General features: G+C 37.1%; 3 protein-coding genes and 1 pseudogene across 7 annotated transcripts in view; 2 read left to right on the top strand and 2 right to left on the bottom strand.

The window, feature by feature from the left end:
- The first annotated feature begins 552 nt into the window (after nt 1-552).
- LOC146540260 (uncharacterized) lies at nt 553-11,011 on the top strand. Its single transcript, XM_085200060.1, has 14 exons — nt 553-894; nt 1,024-1,208; nt 1,732-1,878; nt 2,741-2,952; nt 3,163-3,308; nt 3,840-3,914; nt 4,035-4,168; nt 4,863-4,981; nt 5,874-6,094; nt 6,582-6,815; nt 7,072-7,367; nt 7,770-7,914; nt 8,078-8,316; nt 8,673-11,011. Exons 1-14 carry the CDS (start codon nt 847-849, stop codon nt 8,860-8,862), a joined length of 2,391 nt encoding a protein of 796 aa, XP_085056186.1. The 5' UTR covers nt 553-846; the 3' UTR covers nt 8,863-11,011.
- On the bottom strand, nt 11,008-14,749 carry LOC146540261 (GPN-loop GTPase 3). The gene is made up of 5 exons (XM_085200072.1): nt 14,464-14,749; nt 13,915-14,111; nt 11,912-12,126; nt 11,728-11,833; nt 11,008-11,414 (listed from the first exon to the last, which is right to left on the bottom strand). The coding sequence occupies exons 1-5, from the start codon at nt 14,506-14,508 to the stop codon at nt 11,150-11,152; spliced, it is 828 nt and encodes a 275-aa protein (XP_085056198.1). The 5' UTR covers nt 14,509-14,749; the 3' UTR covers nt 11,008-11,149.
- Nucleotides 14,750-14,991: 242 nt separating this feature from the next.
- On the top strand, nt 14,992-16,991 carry LOC146540262 (major heat shock 70 kDa protein Ab pseudogene; annotated as a pseudogene).
- Nucleotides 16,992-17,348: 357 nt separating this feature from the next.
- Nucleotides 17,349-20,568, bottom strand: part of LOC146540263 (homeobox protein cut-like) — a 154,245-nt gene continuing 151,025 nt past the window's right edge. For all 5 annotated transcript variants that reach the window (XM_085201258.1, XM_085201278.1, XM_085201252.1 and 2 more), the window contains one exon: nt 17,349-20,500. In XM_085201258.1, coding sequence (XP_085057384.1) covers nt 18,975-20,500 — 1,526 coding nt within the window. In that variant the 3' untranslated portion in view covers nt 17,349-18,974. The remainder of the gene's footprint in view (nt 20,501-20,568) is intronic.

A 20,568-nucleotide genomic window follows, 5' to 3' on the forward strand; every position in this document is an offset into this window, starting at 1 on the left:
GCTTCCGCTACTGTTTATCCGCTATTTTAACTTATTTTGACTATTATTATTTTGCTAATTACAAATGATTGTACCGGAAGAGTTCGAATGAGTATTTGTATTTTGTAATTAGCGGACTACCTATCGATCATTCACTGTGGTGATAGTACTAGTGGAAACATAAAAGAGTTGTTAGACTTGTGAACAATGTACAATCTGGTATTTGTAGCGGAAAAAAAAGTTGATACAATTGTCAGTCTCATTCGTCAAAATGTGAGCACAATAATTAATAATCGATATTTTTTAAATATGATTAAGTATATGGTTTGGATATTTTTTCCGTTTCACGTTATATTGTTTAATTTAAGTGCAGAACAGTTTAATATGGAAAAAAAATGAAAAAGTTAATGAGTTAACAAAAAAGTAGACAATTATCAATATAAGTATATTTTATATTTAATATACTTTTTTATAATCACCTTATTGTGTGTTTTGGTTTGGAATTAACTACTAGCTGATAATTTAAATATATGGCAACATATAAATATGTCAATGTCATTTGTCTAAGCAAGCTATTTAGCGGCCATATTTTTGATCGTCTAATATAAACTCCAAATAGAATTCTTTTAAATTTAAATATATTTTGATCGTCATATAAATTCATTTCTTCAAAACAAATATTAAGAAAGCTGTTTAATATAGTTAATTAATGTAATAGGAAATCAGTTGCTAGAAAGCAATATGACACGATATATTTGAATTTTGTAGAATAATATTCAGTAGTGAATTTCAACTTTATTTAAAGTGTTTGTAATTTGTTTATATATTACAATTTAACTATCTAAGAGTGTATAAAATCTTCCGATAATGTCTAACGTTAGTTATGATCTTGATACGTCTGGAGGTCTTATGCCAGTAAGTTATAAAATATTTCAAAGTTTTTGTATGGCCTGGCGCCATTTTCCTTCGGTCTAACGTACGCAAGATTTTACATAATATATCAATGTGATGGACGATTATTAAGTCTATTTTTAACATTTTCAGCTTATACGTGCTTTAATTAAGCCTCCCGATGAGGATTTAAACGCTCCTAAGCCTAAGAAACCCCAGCATCCCTATTATAAACGTCCAGGGAAAGGGCATAATCACGATTCGTGCGATGCGTGTGGCGAAGGCGGCGATTTGATATGCTGTGATCGTTGCCCCGCCAGTTTCCATCTTGGCTGCTAGTACGTATTTATAATATTTTTAGACTTTGAAATTATACATTAAGATCCTAAATATGATTTTACATTATACTTTGATATACATCATTGTATATGTATAATGTAAATGTTATTGAATAATAGTAATTAGAAACACATTGAGTAACATTTGAATAACATTGAGAGTTACTACACTAAAATTTAAGATAATTATAGTTGTCTTTACATATGTTATGGCAAAATATGATAATCATTTAATATCTTAATTCACTTTCTGTAGTACTTTACACCACAGACAGCAAAAAGTTAGTTCTAATCTTAGTGATAATTCACTCTGTATCCCACTCTCTTTCTATTTTAGATGAATTAAGTGGTAAAGCTTAGTAACAAAATACATTATTAAAATATAAGTAATTATATAAATATTATATAGTATAAGTCACCACCATCCATGAAGTCACTACTGTGCTCCAGCACGAAACTCAACAGTTGCTCTCTTTAATATAAATTTAAGAATTATATTTTATCAAACCTTATATACTTCCAGTGACCCTCCCCTTGATGAGAATGATATTCCAGCTGGTTTATGGCTCTGCCGGGAGTGCCGAGCAAGTGATGATAAGCCTGCCAGCACCAGGTCAAGTCGGGCTCAGTCTCCTGCTGATAACAAATCTGATACTGATAAGAAGACCAGGTAATAATTTTGTTAAAGGACATATATATATACAGAATGGAAAAGTAAAGAATGGAGTGATAGTAAGTTCTTTATGCCAACACTACTTCATGTGCTTTATTGATATTTGACATCACAACATGACGAGGCTGTTGTAGCCCAGCAGCACAAAGGGTGTGACTGTAACGCGACAATTGGTGGTTTGCTCCCCACTCGAGGAAATCAAATATTTATTTACGTTTATATTTACATTTCTTCGCTCCGATTGCCTCAACGGCAAATTGTGGCATTGAGTTCTGCCTCTCAACACACAATGTTTCCAGAATTCGGCAGAAAGTGGGGAAAGGAGTGTCTTAACACTAGGTTCCCTCTGCCTACCCTGCTGTGTGCGGCATACAGTGTGAAGCTGATTTGTTTTTTTATTATTTGACCTTGAAACAAAAGGGACTAATCCATATGCATATTCATAGCTAACAGAGTAGTGCATTGTTTCAAGCTCATGGCTTTATTTCTAATTCACAGATATTTTATTAATTGTTTGTTAACAAATAGATGATACAATATATGATCAATATCTGTCAGTTATTTACAAGGCTTATTTAAGTATCTTGTGTCCAAACAAACTGCTATGTTTTTCCAAATAAAATGGGACTGTATAATAAATGAGGCATAGTTTATTTATTTGATGATTAGACTATGAATAATAAAACTTATATTCCAAAATAACTAGGTTTTACAGTAAAAAATTATGTATTTCTTTCATTACTGATCTCCTCTCATTTCAAATAAAAATGCTAAAAAAATGAAGCTTTTAAGATAATAAAAATATTTTTATTATTAAAAATATTATTTTGTGGTAATAAACATATTTTTTTATGCGTAGATCACTTCGCAACAGCCGAGCTAACTCAGTTGCCAAAAAGAAAGGTAAAGAAGATACAAAAGAAGAAGAAGAACCCAAAAAGGATGTTGAGCCTGAAAAGGAGCTATCACCAATGGAGACATTGGTAAAAGCAGCAAAAATAATGAATCCAAAGCAATTTGAATTGCCGAGGGAAATGAGGATACCTTGTATATTTCCTGGGACTGAGAAAGGTTAGATTTTAAGGATTTTTTTTATTATTAAGATGCATGTTTTTACTCAGGCAAGGTGGTGTGGTGGAAATTATTTTTTTTAAATAAGCATGAGTTATGTACACCCGTTTTAGTGTTTTAGTTCACATTAAAATCACAACAAAATATGTAATTGATATTATGTAATTGATTTAAATATAAAAAATTAAGACTACATATAAATATTTCCAGAAAGTGGCAAGAATGGCTCTGGTCTAGTAACTGTGGATGCATGGGGTTGTGTTCCGCTGCCGGCCAAGTCTTGTTTTGTGTGTCAAGCCACTTGTAAACTAGCACCGTTGCTGCAGTGTGACTATTGTCCATTGCTCTTTCATCAGGTATTGTTTTGTTATTTTGAAATTCTTGTTTTTACTAAATTATTGGTGTAATTTAACTTTACTATTTAATTTTACTAAATTATTTATATATTGACAATAATTAAATGAATAATATATAGTGAGACTTGAATTGATGCGTCTTGAACAGTCAGTTTTTATTCAGATTCACAAGTCCTTAGACCCTCTACATTCAAACTTTATTTATCTTTTAGGTAGAAGAAACCTAGCGTTATAATGCTCTGTTCCCATTAATTCTGGAGGTATTGTGTTTTTATTGGCGGAACGCCGCGCTTTGTCTCATTACCAGAGAGAGAAAAAGAAACTAATAAATATTTCCTTTCCTTGAGTGAGAATCAAACCTACAAGGGTGGGTTTGCAGTCGCACGCGTCACGACTGGCCTCAATCTGAAAACAAAATATAATTAAATATTATTTACATATGTAGTAAAAAAATATCGTAAACGATATAATAGATATATATTAAAGTGCAAAAGAAATAAATAAACATATTGTGTACAATGTATATTATAGGACTGCCTGGACCCACCATTGACTGCTTTACCCACCGGCCGTTGGATGTGCCCCAACCATGTTGAACAGTATATTGTAAGTATGAATGTGATGAATTATTAATAACATCATCAAGTGGAAATGAACATATGAAATAATTCATTTCTTTGTCTAATTCATTTTTCGTTTTATTTTATTTAAGTTATAATTTAATAGGATTGGAAGTTGGTGAATTCGGTGAGCGCGACGGAGCGCGTGGCGCTGTGGGAGAAGTTCAGCGGCCCCATCGACCAGCACGCGCTCAAGGTGGACTTCATACGCCGGGCGCGGAATCCGCGACCCGCCTTCCGGTATGCACTGCCACTATTGTTCCGTAGCTTTATGTTATATAGTTATGGCCTTTATAGTTCTATACTGTGCAAGAAAAAAAAAGCGGGGTATCTGTCCCTCTTCGTGTGTGTGTCTGTACCTTAAAAGATAAAAACAGAAAGGGTTTCTATAAGCGTATAGGATCACTATCAAGATCGCGTGGCCGAAATTGGTACCAAATCAAGAAGAAACTGAAGTTACTAACTTCAGTTATATACCCAATATTCGAGTCTATGGTTTCGTGGAGCAGGGAATCAATTAATCTTCTTGGTCAACAAACATAAGCAGCATACTGCACTCTGTATGAAAATGTCGTCGCGTAATCGAAGTCTATAGGATACTTTCCGTGGACTTACAGTTATAAAATTTTTTCGAATGAAGTGAAAACGAACAAAAAATGTAAAATGTGAAAATTTACAGGTATTTCATAAAAAAAAGTAATTACAAATTTATATTTGAAGTTCATTTTAGACAACATGAGTTAATATACCCGCAAACTTAAGTGTGTCTACTTTTGTAAGTTGTACTTGTTGACCAACAATACAGAGTCCAACTTGCACATAACCAGTATTTTCAGTGTTTTTATGTAGTTTCGCAGATCTCTAGCATAAAACCGAGAAGATAGAGATATTCGTGAATCACCTGTGGAATATGTTTTTTTTTATTGGTCCGCAGCGTGAAGGTCCCTTACGGCGTGCGCGGGCGCGTGGTGGTGCCGCGCATGGTGCGCCTGCATTACCGCCGCCCGCCGCCGCTGCTGCCCGCGCGCCGCGACCACGTGCGCTGCGCCAACGGTATATATATATAGTAAAATCAATATAATAACTTATGAAAGATGGCACTATTGAAATCTGTCGGGGGTGTCTTCGACCTGGGGGTCCCTCAGATATATTGTCTTTGGTTGTTCTCATCTTGGTAATGAGTGAGTGAATATTTGCTTAGACACAATCAAGTAGCAAAGAATACACCAGCAACTTGCTCTTCAATATGGCCTTGTGGAATTGGAGGTTGCTTACTACAGGAAAAATCCCATGTCTGTTCTTGAAAATAGCTGTGCCTTGCTCTACTAGGATCGGTCTATTATTACTGATAGGTATACTGTTGTCAATAGACCTGATATAGTAATAATAGGGTTTAATAGCAAAAAGCCACAATCAACATCTTAAGAGGCTATCGCTTAGCTGTTGGATGAAGAAATGGATGTAGAAGGCAGTTTTATTTGAGACGGCGCGTATTGTGAGGAGGTTTCTCTCTTTGTAGCCTTAGCCACCAATGGCTTGAACCGTTGTCACGCCTTCTGAAGAGTGTTTTTTATATTTTTAAATGTATTTTTTTATAATAATTTATATTTAAAAATGTAAAATTTATTCTTTGTATAATAAAAGTATATCATGATGATAATAAACCCGCATGGCAGCTTGTGGCGAGCTGTTGGGGAGTGGCGATCCCACGGACCTAAATCCTAAGAGAATAATAATAATAATAGCCTTTATTTCTGATAATAGTCACACATTTGTGCCCCATGTGCCTAGAAAGCCACGAAAATAAAATATTAATGTATTCTTTAAATATATTGCAGTATTTTTATTCATTTTTAAATACATTACATCATAATTATCAATATATACTCAAAAAAATTATAATTGAGACAAAATTAAATAATTAATATATTGTTAATTCCTACAGTAATGAAACGCTTTAAAGCTGGCAATGCATACTCATCAAGCTCGGAGTGCTCAGACGAGGAAGAAAAGCACCAGATATGTCTTAACCCAAACTGCAATGAGTCCCGAGGCCTACCCTGCGCCCTACGTGCTCGAGGCAAGCATCGAACACTCACCCACCATTCTAAATCAAGATCTAGGTCCAGGTCAAGGTCACAGAATAGTGAAACAGGGCAAACACAGGTATTGTTTTGATTTAATTATGTGTTGTGTATTAGTTAAGACTAACTAAGGTATTAGTTAAGACTGACTAAGGTAAGCAAACAAAAACTGTAAACAAGGGTTATGGGTTCGATTCCGACTTGGGAAAATTAATGATTTTCCCGCTCTGTTACCAATACATAGCGCGGTTCAATGTCTCGAAAAATAGGCGGAAAGTAGGGAATCCTCTGCTATATGCAGGATAAAGACTAATTTTTTTTTTAATTCTGCAATCAGTCGCAAGACTATAAGCAGATGGCCTGAGTGTAAATGGCGTTTAGGCGACGAGACCAACGATGCGTCTGCCTTTTTATAGCACATCACATTCCTTTTCAGCCTTCTAGGTAAGGTAAGGGTATTTTTAAAAAATCATTTGCTAGGACATTTGAAAGAAGAAATCTTAACACCTAGTCTACCCTGCCATATGTTAAAATTATTTAATATTTTTTTTTGAAATATAACATTCCAGAATGACTCCAGCTCCCTCTCTGACTCTGACTTTGAACACCTGACCACTGTCAAGAAACGTAAAGTGTCACAGTCGCGTTCAGACAAGAGTCCCACCAAGAGGCCCACCAAAACTGAGCACCTGGAGCTGAGTGTGGAGGATGGTGTGGAGGAACTGCTATCCACCGTAGAGGAACAGCTGGACAGGTTGGACGAGAGGCTTGTGAAGCTACTGGCCTGGCAGAGGTTGCAGCAGGTTTGATATGTTCTATTAAACTAAATAGATACTTATATACTACTAGAAATTTTATAGGTTGTCAACAGATAGGTCCCTAAGAATGACCTTCTACATCTAACTATTAAAATTAGAGAATAAAACATCTAAAAAATATATAGAACTCTCCTAAAGTCAGGCCGACTTGCACTTGCCATTTTTTATTTATGTAAACAAACAATAAAACACTCGTTAAAAATTTGAATTAAAAAAACCAATCATGCATTACTTATTACAGGTGGCAGCAGGCGAAGCGATATCCGGTCGATGGAGGCGAGCGTCACTGGGCTCATGGGGGGCCCGCGCCGCCGCTGCCCTGCGGGGGACTCCGAGGGCCCGCCTGGCTCGCCTCGGTGTTAAACAAGGCCCTCTACCGTCTGAACTGCTAGCGAGAGCTGATCGGGAACGCATAGCCGCGTTGGTGTGGGGCCCCGCGCCCAGGTCCCCCGTTGCAACTCCGGAGCCGAGGCCCCCGCAACGGGAACTGGCTGATTCGCTAGTTAGGGCTGCATTGTGTGAGGTTAAACATGCTAGGTGAGTGTTTTAGTGTTAATTTGTCACATCCCTAGGAGTCCTCACAGCTCCAGCTTGTTCGACTTTGCGTAATAATAAGGTTATGTACCATTCAAACTGTTAGCGAGATTTAATAATGATATACACTCAAAAATCGCGCAACTATTATTAATTATTTATGAGGTCAACGTGGTGCAGGGGCACAATTGTGCGTGTGAATGCGATGGTGATGATAGTTGTATTCCTCATTTGGCGAAATAAAGTATTTAATATTTTCATACCCTCGCCCTGGTAATGAAGCAAAATCCGTTGTTGAGTTCCTTTCCTGAACACGCAATGTCTCGAGAATACGGCGGAACGGGACGGATTACGGTGGTCTCCTTTTTATGCTAGTGTTCAACAACAATGTGTGTGTGTTTATAGCGGCGTCCCGGGACGAGTCCTGGGTGCGGCGGTGACCATGCGGCGCGCGGCGCTGGCGGTGGGCAGCGACGGCGCCTGCGACCTCGTGCTAGACGCACGTTGCCGGCACACCTCGCCGCGACACGCGCTCATATTCGTGGACGAGGTCAGTATGCGCGTGTGTCTCTCTGTGAGTGTGTGTGTGTGCGCATGTGCGAGCGCACGTGTCCTCCATTCCGTAATGTTCCGTAATTCAGTCAGTGGTTTATATACATTTCAAACGTTTCCCTAACTTGCCAAACTAACTAATAGTTTAATTTACCTGACAGGTAACACGTCACTTCGAACTAATAAACTACTCAGAGTGGGGTACCCGGGTCAACGGGGTGCTCTACGCGTGCGACCTCTCCGGCACACCAACCCCCACAGTGTCATCTGACCCTACGGATACCTTAGGGCTGACCGCCGACCCCTCAGCGACCCCAGACGCCGCAGCGACCCCCGATGCGGAGGCGAGGGCAGAGGCGGTTAGGGATATTGTGCGAGGACGGTGTAGAAAACCGCCGCGGTGAGATTTAGTTGTTTTAAATTTTGTATAAATTTAGAGAGTTGACAACACACACAGCACACAGCAAGGTAGGCACAGCGAACCTAGTATTAGCACACTCCATTCACTACTTTCCACTGAACTTTGGAGGCATAGCGTGTTGAGTGTCGGAATTCCATGCCGTGCTTTGCCTCGACACTAGAGCAAATAAATTTAAATAAATATTTCATTTCCTCTAGGGATTGAAACCACAACCAGTCGATTTTACATTCACAATAATACATATAAAATATGATAAAATATGCCTAAATTTTTCTAAATATGTATAACATGAATTCCAATTTTTTATAGTATTTTAATCTTCTCAATAATTGCAGTATAAACGGTGCACTAACAAAACCAATGGAACCAGAAACGGAGTGCAAATGTCCTACTACGCCACCACCACCCAGTGCCGCCTGGGAGGGCTCCGCCATAGTCCCCCACGGAGCCCTACTTCAATTTGGATGTAAAATGTATGTGTTTAGTGTCACAGAGCAGGAGCCGGAGCCAGAGCCCGCCCTCTGAGCCTGCGCCCCCGCGGGTACACCCGCTAGTGACAATGATGATGATAGTGTTAGTGACCATGATCTACAAGCAAATAACGATAACATGGATGATAGTGAAGCTAATATGAAATATTTTCCAATACCAGCTACATTCACAAGTAATAGTGTCACTGACAAAATAAATGTTATCACTACCATCCAACAACCTGATAATATTGATTTTGATATTGAATCTGCTACCACAGTAAAAGACTTCGCAGTACCAGCTAGTGTTCATGTTAGTGTTACAGATGATAGTGCATCACAAGCAATAGTTGATAGTGATATTAACGTCACTGATAATGACAGTAATATTGTTAATACTGATTACGTCATCACCACTGCTGCGACTAACTCGCCTGATAATGATAAAAATAATACGCGTTTTAATGACTATATGATTCGTGATTCTGATCCAGAAGAATTGCATAGTGATGACACGGACGTGACTAATTTCGCAATTGACACAGTGACTGACGCGTACGATGAAGATATCAATATAGACTCAAATAATGTCATCGATATGGATATTGATGATTTAAATGATATTAATGATAATATTCAACCAAATTTAAATGATGACGGTAATGATATAGATATAGATAATAATAATGATGAAACTGATGATTATAACAGTAATGATGGTAATGATAGTGATGACTCTGTGCAAGATGATAGTGAAGATAATACTGAATACCCACTTTGACTATACAACATTTAATAAATAACAAAAAAAAATATTTAAAGTTTTTAAATTGGCTAACATTAATTATGTTGTTTTAATCTATATATAGTGTTTGATTGTATGCCCCAATCTCAGGAACTACTAATTTAAATTGGGAAATGCTTTCATTATCTAAAGCTTTAGAAGTGTAGTGTGATCGTCCCTCTAGTAATAAATACTTGTGTATTATTATTACAATAAGGCTTGGATACAAATTCTGTTTGAAATTTTTATATACAAATTGTTGATGCTTATTATAAATAAGTATTTTGATGGCACTTTAAAATATTATCAAAAATTGTTTTAATAATCCTTAATTCATACAATTTCAAATTGTGCTAACCTAATATAACTAAACTAAGGTTATTGATATTGTTAAAGTCAGTCTATCCCATACACGGAAATGGTTGTGATTAGTGGCAAAACTCAATGCCAAATTTGCAGCACATTTTTTTTTTATTAATTTATATATTACAAAATTATATGTGCTTACATACATGTATTGTTGATTAAATTGAGTATAGAAAAAAAACTTGGTAATATTTTTATAAATTAATCCTAACTGTAAAATTTTTATTAAAATATGTTAAGTGTTGTAGTATAATATGGAGATATGAATGACAATCCAAGAGGTCAAGTCCAGAAAGTTGGGAACGGAAATGTCATAATGAGAGTGGAGTGTCTTAACACTAGGTTCCGTCTATGTCTATCCAGCTATTAGCAGAATACAGTGTGAAACGAAAAGAAGTGGTAATATTTTAATACTAAGTTGTGAACACTTTTAAAGATATTAAACAATCTATTCAATTTTTTTGGAATAATTAAGACTTTAGTGGTAGTATTATTAAGTGATAAGAATTACTAAGTGGAAAAATTGTATGTGGTAGATAGAAAATGTAGTTATAAATTACTTTAGTTTCTTAAAAACATATCAATTAGACTTAAAAGCAATAACTATTGCAATGTTTCTTACATATTTATATTTTACAGAATGTTGTCATTCTAATATATTTCTCAACATTATACAGCAGTTTCTCAAAATCTGTCATTTTGCCTTGTCTATTGAGTGATAGAACTCAACACTGCACTGTCTCACAGAGCAAGGAACTGGATATAGTATGTTTTAAGGTGTTAAAAACATATTATTTAAGATTTGAACCTTGGATTTTCATTTCCCAATAATTTTATATAATATGTATTATTATTATAATATGATACAAATAATTCTTATTTGTATCATATTATAAGTATCTTATTTGTATCATATTATTGTATGTGTATATTTTATTTTATTTTTTTTACTTATAATTAAGTATGTGTTCATTTTAAACTTTAGTTATTTTTTTTTTAGTTTTTGGCAAAGCTTTGTATTGAGCAGCTTGTTTAATAAAAATACTCGTGAATATATTCGATTTTTATTATTTTCCTCAATTTATTTATATGATATTTTATATGTGTTTTGCAAAGATCTTTACCTATATAAAATAACACAATCTAAAAAAAAGAAAGAAATATATAAAAAAACTGAAACATTAAAAAAATATCATTCATCATTATCCTCCTCTAGTTCATCAAAATCCTTTATCTTGACATCAGCATCCTCGCCATACTGTATGATGTTATCAATTGTTATCAGTATGTTATCAATGCTCTCCTCCTCTTTTATATTGAGAGGGTAAAATCTGACCAAACTGAAGTTCTCAATCACTTCTCCAATTGATTCTGTTAATTTTTCATATTTTTGATGCCATTTCGATTTGGAGTTTCTCATATCTGAAAGTAGGATGTGGGGGTCTGGATCTAAGTAGCTGGAAAATGAAATATATATGTAGAAAGCAGCTTTTACTTTCATAGCAGAGGGAATCTTATGACCACTGTATTTGATATTGTGTGTTGTGGCGGAACACAACTCCGCATCGTCCACCAGAGTGGGAAAATTTACACAAAGTAAATAAACATAAATGGCATAAATACGACGGTCGTGGGGTCGATTTCTACTCGGGCGACCGAACCTAAACACTAGGTTTCCAGGTTCCCTCGGTCCTCCTGTCCACTCGTATGTGCGGCATACAGCGCACATAAGACATGTTGTACAGCGTGAAGCAAGAATAAACAACATACTTATCGAGTTGTTTTCTTGCCGACTTGCTGAGGAGGTCCATTTTGGTAAGTATATTCACGTGAGGTAACTCTAAATTGACCATCACACTTAGTGCCGCCATTGTACCTGAAAGTGTCAAATAAGATTACCATAACTAACCTACAACTAAACATAAATATAACAATTAAAATACACAATATTCACCTGACAAAAACTTGGCCCCGTCAACCATAAACTGGGAATCTATCATGAAAACAACACAAATTCTGAAGTTCCACTTCTGCAATGTATCCACGAGCTTCCTCATAACTGGCAAATGTGTGTATAGCTCTATTTGACCGGGACAGTCGAATAGTATGTAGTCGTCATCCACATCTCCTAGCTGTTCTTCAAGCCAATCTGAATTTTCTATGAGGGTCCTGTAAAATATATATATTTTTGTTTTTCATTATGTATCCCGTACATAGCAGGATAGCCAGATGGAACCTTAGATTCTAGTGTTAGGACACTCCTACAATAGGTAACCTATTGTACCTATTGTATATATGTAAAGGTAAAATAAAAAAAAATAGTTTTTTCATAGCTTTCAACCTGATTTCTGGTATGGTATTTATTTGCTATTATTGCAGGAAAATGAAATTAAACTGAATATTCATAAACTTGTCAATTTTTTATTTTATTTAGTTACATTAATACAGAACATCCACAAAAAAATTGCTTCAATAGTAAATATAATAGACATTTATTATTTGAAAATATTTAGAAAATATGAATGAGTATAAGTAATGAATAATTATTTAAAAAAATATTTTTTATTAAAAAAGAAACTTTGTAGCCCAACATATCCTATCCTATATCTTATAAAACAAAGTCGCTTTTTGTGTCTGTCTGAACTTTCTAACTCTTCTTCTTCTAAACCACCCAACGGATTTGGATGCGGTTTTCACCATTAGGTCGAGTATTTCTCAGGGAAGGTTTATATATAGTTTATTATTTGTAAATTCTTATGTAAATTAACATAAATACGATAAATGTGTATAAAGTCCTACCCGCTGAGACACTTTGGCGCATGCGCTGCTTTAATGGTAAATACTACATAAAAAAAATGTACTGGAGTATTGTTCCTCTTAATAAGATCTACAAAAAAGTCCGCGATGGCATATTCGTATCTTTTAAGAATAACGTGTAGTGATCATATTTCTGTCTAAAAATAGTAATTTCAATATATTTTTTGTTGTGAGGGATATTTTTCCATAATGGTATTAATCCTTATCCTTTAAAATGCTTTATTAAATTTCTACGTTAAACGAAGATAAAATTTGCTTTTTAAACTATTTCGAAATTGCGAATAGTTTTAGAGAAAAACGCATTTAATTATTGACACATCACGCCGTTCACACATCAACTGGATCGAGTCAAGTTATTATCCCTTACTCTCAGCATATAAATAAGTATATTAGTTACGTTGGCCATTTAATGTAAATCAAAACTGTCTTTTCTGTTTTTCATTTTAATAAGTACTTTAGAAGTTGTTACAATATCAAAAAATCCTTGCTGCGAAACGCGCCTCGCGACGTTATGCTTATACAAGCGAGTCCGCCGCGCCCGCCTGCCTTACACGCATCGGTGGTTTAGTGGTAGAATGCTCGCCTGCCACGCGGGCAGCCCGGGTTCAATTCCCGGCCGATGCATTCTATTTAATTTTCCTCACAGGCAGCCACGTAGTGCTTGCTTTTCATCAGGGACAGAATACTCTCTTCAGCATTAACCACAAGCTCGAAAAAAAAAACCCGCCTGCCTCTATAGCAACGAAGATTTAGATGCGTTTGCACGTATTGGATAATTCGAGTTGAATGTATTATTTAATGTCATTTAACTATCTAAAAATAGTAATTTAAATATATTTTAATAAGTACTTGAAAAGATTAGTAGCACAGATTTAAAATAACGGTACCTACTAAAAAATCCTTGCTGTGTAAAACAATTGGAAAATCCTTATTGAAACTACGAAATGCGGGTTGCATTAGGGTTTAATTAATTTTCACATTATCTTAAGTGCTTTGCAAACATACATTATATGAATAATCCAGTAGTAAAAGCGGGCGAAGCCGCAATAGGGTCGCTAATATCAATAAGAACAGAACTAAATAGTGTATTCGTAAGTTCTAATAATCTATTAATAATTTCTAATAAATTATAATACTAACTCTAGACAAAAAACAAGCCCTCCATTTGGTCCAAACTGTAATTCTTCATCTTCCATTGCATCATCTAAGTGAATGAGCTCTCTGATATCAACAAGAGGCTCATAGTCGAAGTGTTCCGCCGCCGGGTCCAGGTTCACCACATCAACTATCCGTTTTGTGTCTGTGGCATGCTTTACTATTGTCGAACAGTATGTTGACTGAAAATTTAGTTTTTTATGTAAATTATGAGGTAAATAGAAAAATCTATAGTTTTAGAAGTAATGTAAAGATGTAGTCTGTATGAATGAAAACTCTAATCTCAGGAACTACTGGATGAACCGGTAGAAGTTGAAAAAATCTTTTCGTGTTGGATAGTTTATTTGTCAGGAATTATTTGTCCTTCATCCATTACTTTGTTTGGACATTGGGTGTAATGTCAGATAATCTCGTTTCATATTTTTGATATATGGCTAAAGAAATTGGTCAGGTTTCAAGAGCTGAGCATTTCAAATATTTTAAATTTTATAGAAGCCTAACTATTTCGTAATTTATACTAGCACAGGTAATTACCTTCCCACTCCCAGCTGGTCCAACAACTAACTGTGCATAACGCATTTTTATTTAATTACAAATATTTTTATAAAAACTATGTTTTGTACAGGTTATGTTTATATATTTTTTTAATTCCAAAAGCCTCAGATGTCTCTAATGTTATGAATATCTGTTACTTTAAAAGAACTAATTTAAAATATGTTCATGATATTGCTATAATAAGCCGTACTATAATTTTCTTATTAAATTCACGTTTTTAAGCTTCCACTTTCATTAATTCGACGAAACGAAAACATGTCAATGTCAAAATCCTAAGTCACTGTCAATGTCAATTGTTAGGGAATGTCCAAAGATAATAATTTTAAGCGAGTAAAAATGTTATAAAATTGTAATTATTAATATGTTGCATAATTTTGTAATGATATTTATAATATTTATTTATTTTAAAGATTACTGATATGTCATTTATATAATTACTTATACAAGATGATTGATTATTCTAAAACTGGCTGAATTTAGAATATGCCTGATTGTTTTATAATGAAACAATATTATTAAATTGTCTTGTGCCAAATATTAATATAAAATTCCCACAATAATTTTCAAAGCAATAAAATGCCAGCAATCGGCATTGATTTAGGTACAACATATTCTTGTGTCGGTGTGTGGCAGCACGGTAATGTGGACATCATAGCGAATGATCAAGGGAATAGAACCACACCGTCATATGTTGCCTTCACCGATACTGAACGCCTAATTGGAGACGCGGCGAAAAACCAGGTTGCCTTAAACCCAATTAACACAGTATTTGACGCAAAGCGGCTTATAGGCAGGAAATACGATGATCCTAAAATACAGCAAGACCTAAAACATTGGCCTTTTAAAGTAGTAAATGAAAGTGGGAAACCAAAAATACAAGTTACTCATAAAGGAAAGACTAAACGTTTTGCACCTGAAGAAATAAGCAGCATGGTTCTAATAAAAATGAAAGAGACGGCAGAATCGTATTTGGGGTCATCCGTAAGTAAAGCGGTTATCACAGTTCCTGCCTACTTCAATGACTCTCAACGACAAGCAACAAAAGATGCTGGGACTATTGCCGGACTAAATGTTCTTCGAATCATAAACGAACCTACTGCAGCAGCATTGGCTTACGGCTTAGATAAAAATTTAAAAGGTGAGAGGAACGTTCTGATTTTTGATTTAGGCGGCGGTACCTTTGATGTTTCCATATTGAACATCGACGAAGGATCTCTTTTTGAGGTCAAATCAACTGCTGGAGATACTCATCTCGGCGGAGAAGACTTTGATAGCCGCCTAGTCAACTTCTTAGCTGATGAGTTTAGAAGAAAACATAAGAAAGACCTCCATTCTAACTCAAAAGCGCTACGCCGCCTCAGAACAGCAGCAGAGCGGGCTAAGCGCACACTTTCTTCTAGTACGGAAGCTAACATCGAAATTGACGCTTTATACGAAGGCATAGATTTCTATTCAAGAGTTTCTAGAGCAAGATTTGAGGAGCTGAATGCTGATTTATTTCGAACAACTTTAGATCCAGTAGAAAAGGCTCTTAAAGACGCTAAATTAGATAAGAATTCAATTAATGACATCGTGTTAGTTGGGGGCTCGACACGGATTCCAAAAATCCAGTCCCTTCTGCAAACGTTCTTCAATGGAAAAAAGCTCAATTTATCTATAAATCCAGACGAAGCCGTTGCATACGGAGCTGCAGTTCAGGCAGCTATACTAAGTGGCGACAAACATTCTAAGATCCAAGACGTTTTGCTAGTGGATGTGACTCCATTGTCACTAGGTATAGAGACGGCTGGAGGAGTTATGACAAAAATAGTAGATCGAAACGCTAAAATACCCTGCAAACATTCCCAAACATTCACAACGTACGCTGAAAATCAGCCTGCAGTCACTATACAAGTGTATGAAGGAGAAAGGGCAATGACTAAAGATAACAATTTATTGGGAACATTCGATTTGACGGGTATACCGCCAGCTCCACGTGGTGTTCCTCAAATAGACGTTACCTTTGATTTAGATGCTAATGGAATATTAAATGTTTCCGCTAAAGAGAACAATAGCGGAAAGTCGAAGAACATAGTAATTAAGAATGATAAAGGTCGTTTATCTCAAGCCGATATAGAGCGAATGGTGGCAGACGCAGAGAAGTTTAGGAGCGAAGATGATCTACAGAGAGAAAGAGTTGCGTCACGAAATAAACTAGAGAGTTATGTTTTTGCAGTCAAACAGGCTGTCGATGAAGCTGGAGGAAAACTAAATGACGCTGAAAGTACTAAACTGCGTAGATTGTGTGAAGATACTATTCGCTGGCTCGAAAATAATTCTTTAGCGGAAATAGACGAATATGAACATAAGTACAAAGAGGTCACAACAATTTGTGCGCCGATAATGAAGAAACTTCATGGTGTGGGTTCGAGGGCTCGTCAGGGGAATGGCGGCCCTGTTATTGAAGAAGTAGATTAGTTATGTTTCTTGTCATTTAGCTATGTTTTTTTTAACTCATTGGTTTGTTCAATTTCTTACTTCTTGGCTAATATATAGATTATTCCATGATCTTTTAATATTTTTTGATATTATATTTATGATTTCAGTTAAAGAGAAAATTTTCACCAATTATAAAAATTACTGATATTGATAAATAAAACTTTATTTTTTTTTAAACAGTTCTCTTATGATCATCGAAATACTGACTGTTTGATATACTTGTAATACTTATAGTATTGTAATTAAATTTCTGGGTTATTTTAACATTTAATATTTAGGTTTTCGTGTTCTATCTTTTAGATAATCTATATAATGTGCACTTCACATTCGTGGAGACAAAACTAAACATATAATAAAATTTCATAAATAATAAAATGAAACAAACATTGATTAGCAATTTCTTTATTTTAATTTAATAACTTTAGAAATTGTTCAGAAAGAAGACAATGGTTTCAGCGCCGTTAATAATATTATGATATGAACAAGAATAATTACCGCTATAATTTATCCTTATGTTTATAATATATGGAATTAACGCATCGCCTAGAGACTACGTACGTACTTGTATGTACACACATTTGCTACGACAACCTCAACAGAACAATAAGAGGCGAACCTTGGAAACGATGACAATATTTTACTAGCGTCATTTATATGTAAATTTTAGACACCCTCTAGCCTCTTGGACTATAATTGGATTATGGAATTTTGGGCAATTTTGCTGAAGGAGCTTGGACTATACTCTGACATTATTAAATTATTAATTTGATTGTTTTAATTTAATTTTTTTAAATCATTTTAAAAATAATATACATTAATAGTTTTTAATTTTAGTAAGAGCTAGTGTTTTTTTTTTCACTTTTATTATTTTAAATTGTGTAAATGCTTGTAAAATATTGTCACCGCCACATTTAATAACAATATTATAAATTCATATAAATACTCTCCGTAAAGCAAGGCTATAGACATCGAGAACTGAGGAGAAAGCAACTCCGAAATGATACATCTCATAATATAACTTGAAAACTTCAAATAAAGTTAAACTGTCAAACAGCCTAGTCTTCATTATATTCACTATTACTCGCTAACTCTTAAATAACTTATTGTTTATATATTTTTATATATAACATCGATATGTATGGAGTTCGGTATTTCTAACAACTGTTATCTTCGAACGTTCAATTATATAATGAAAAATTTCAAAATTTTGACGGTTTAAATTTCAAATTTAGGGCCTAACGCTATCAACGGTATCCAGGTCTCTGTCGTGTCCGTGTCCGATGTGTCGCCGCACTATTACTCTACTTACTCTATCTCATTCTCTATTCTGGAGTATGTACACAAGTGACATCACTATTTATTTACACGTTGCAAGGAGTCTGGTTCCTTTTAATGTACACTAACAACTAACGAGTGAAGGAAAATAAAATGAAAATAAAACAACAAAAAATAAAATAAGATTAAAAGCAAATTTATTGCTAAATAAAATAAAAACTATAACCAAGCAATACAACATTTGCTCACTCGAGGAGTCTCATTTAGATTTGTACGTTTTCTAAAAATATAAAAAAATGTAATTACAACTCGACCGCGCTCGTATAAAATAATACAATAATATAGATAAAACATAGATAGATATAGTAATAAAATAAAAATTCATAATTTAAATGTAAACTCGACTAAACCAATTATAATATCTGAAACCTCACCGGTTCATATAAACATAATAATACTTTTCAACTGGGGTTCAGTTTAGACCGTCGCTTAACTTTATATCTGATTGCACTCGAAACATTAACAATAGCCCTATTTCCTGACTACGATACTCTATCTTACACGTCTACGTACATATATACAGTCCCGCCGGGTCCCCTCAGGTCCACTCGGGCCCTCTCCACTATGTACAGTCCCCGGGGCCCGGGGCCCACTGGCGTATAAAAACTTAGAGCAAATATGCAACAATCTTATCGCAAGTTCCTCCTTAACTATTTACAGAGTCTTTGGCGTCGCACTCAGTACTCCCACCGCTCGTCGTCGGCGTCGGCCTCCGCCTTGACGGCGGGCGGCGCGGGCGATGGAGGCGCGGGGGCAACGATGGGGGCGGAGGGCGCAGGGGCGGCTGGCGTGGGGGCAGCGGGCGCAGGGGCGGCAGGCGCGGGCTCTACGCGCACGGGCGCGGGCTCGCGGCGCATGTCGCCGGCGCGCATGACGCACACGCCGTTGATGATTACCTCGTCGCGGCGCGCGTCGGCGTCCTGCCACTCGGGGTTGACCCACTGCGGCGCGGCGGGTTTGCGGCGCGAGCGCGCGCCGGCGGGCGTGGACGCCGCCTTGGGCTCCAGCTTGGATTCGTCGTCGTATTCGTCGGAGCCGAGGTTGCTCTCCGCGTCCTCGTCCTCGTAGTCCTCGCCGTCGGGGTCCCGCTTCAACGGCATGGACAGGTCGAGGCCGGTGACGGGGTCCTTGGCGTCGTCGGGCGGCAGCAGGCCGCGGCCGATGAGTGCCGCAAAGTTTGAGTTTGCGGCGAAATAAGGCGGGTACGGGAGCGGCACGCCGGCGAGCCCCATGCGCTCCTTCTGCAGTTCGAGCAGGCGCTGGTTGAGGAGCAGGCGGAACTGTACGGGGTCGAAGGGAGCAGCGGCCTGGTCGCGCGCGGGCGGCTCCCCGCCCGCACCGTGCGGTGCCTGCTGCTTGAGGCGCATGCGGTGATTATGGAACCAGTTAGTGATAGTCCTAGTGGAAAGGCCGAGCTCCGCCGCCAGGAATTCTATCGTGGGCATATTAGGATATGGATCAAGTGCGAAAGCGAGCCTTAACGCTTCCTTTTGTTCTTCAGAGAAAAGAACTCTCTGCTTCTTAGCAGAGGGTGCGCCGGAGGCTGGTCCCGGAGAGCTGGAGTGATAGAACTCCGAGGTATCATTAGAAGAAGTGTCGGATGAATTGTCCTGTCCCAGGCCACTGGAGCGTCGTCTCTTGTTGGCCTCACGCCGCTCGTTCTTGAGGGTCTGCAGGCGATCGATATTGTGCGCGTCACTGAGCCACAATTGCATTCGAATGAAGGGCTCCCGGCCTTTAATACTGAGCATGTGCCATGGTTTCGGTTTCGATAGTAATTCGCTGACAGAACCCTGGGAGAGACCGAGGACCGCCTCGCCAAATATTTTTTGACCAATATTATTCGCAAGAAGCGCCTCCTTTATTTTAGTGGTGATGGTCTGCGTGTCGAGGTCCTGCGTGAGCGCGGCCATCTCGTAGACGCTGGGCGACATGTGCTGGTGCAGACGCGGGAGGGCGGGCTGGTGGTGCGGCGCGGGAGGCTGTTTCCGCTCCTTACTGTTGTCATGGTGCTGCGGCGGGAGCGTGACGGCGTGGTGCGGCGGGAAGCCGGGCGGCGTGAGCAGCAGCGGCGCGGGTTGTAGGTGCCCCAGCGGACCCGCGCCCAGCAGCTGCTCGTGCTGCATCTTGCTGAGAAGGGACGTCGCGTCTGAGATCATTTTCTGTGTGGGTGGCATGGGCTTATTCATGTTGGGCGGACAAACTGAAAAAAAATATATATTAGAAATGAACGAAGATTTATAAATAATTAGAAAAATGAAGAATTGTTAT

This window comes from Heliconius melpomene, chromosome 2 (genome assembly GCF_056956725.1).
Source record: "Heliconius melpomene rosina isolate 202511_hmr_F chromosome 2, ASM5695672v1, whole genome shotgun sequence".
Taxonomy (NCBI): domain Eukaryota; kingdom Metazoa; phylum Arthropoda; class Insecta; order Lepidoptera; family Nymphalidae; genus Heliconius; species Heliconius melpomene.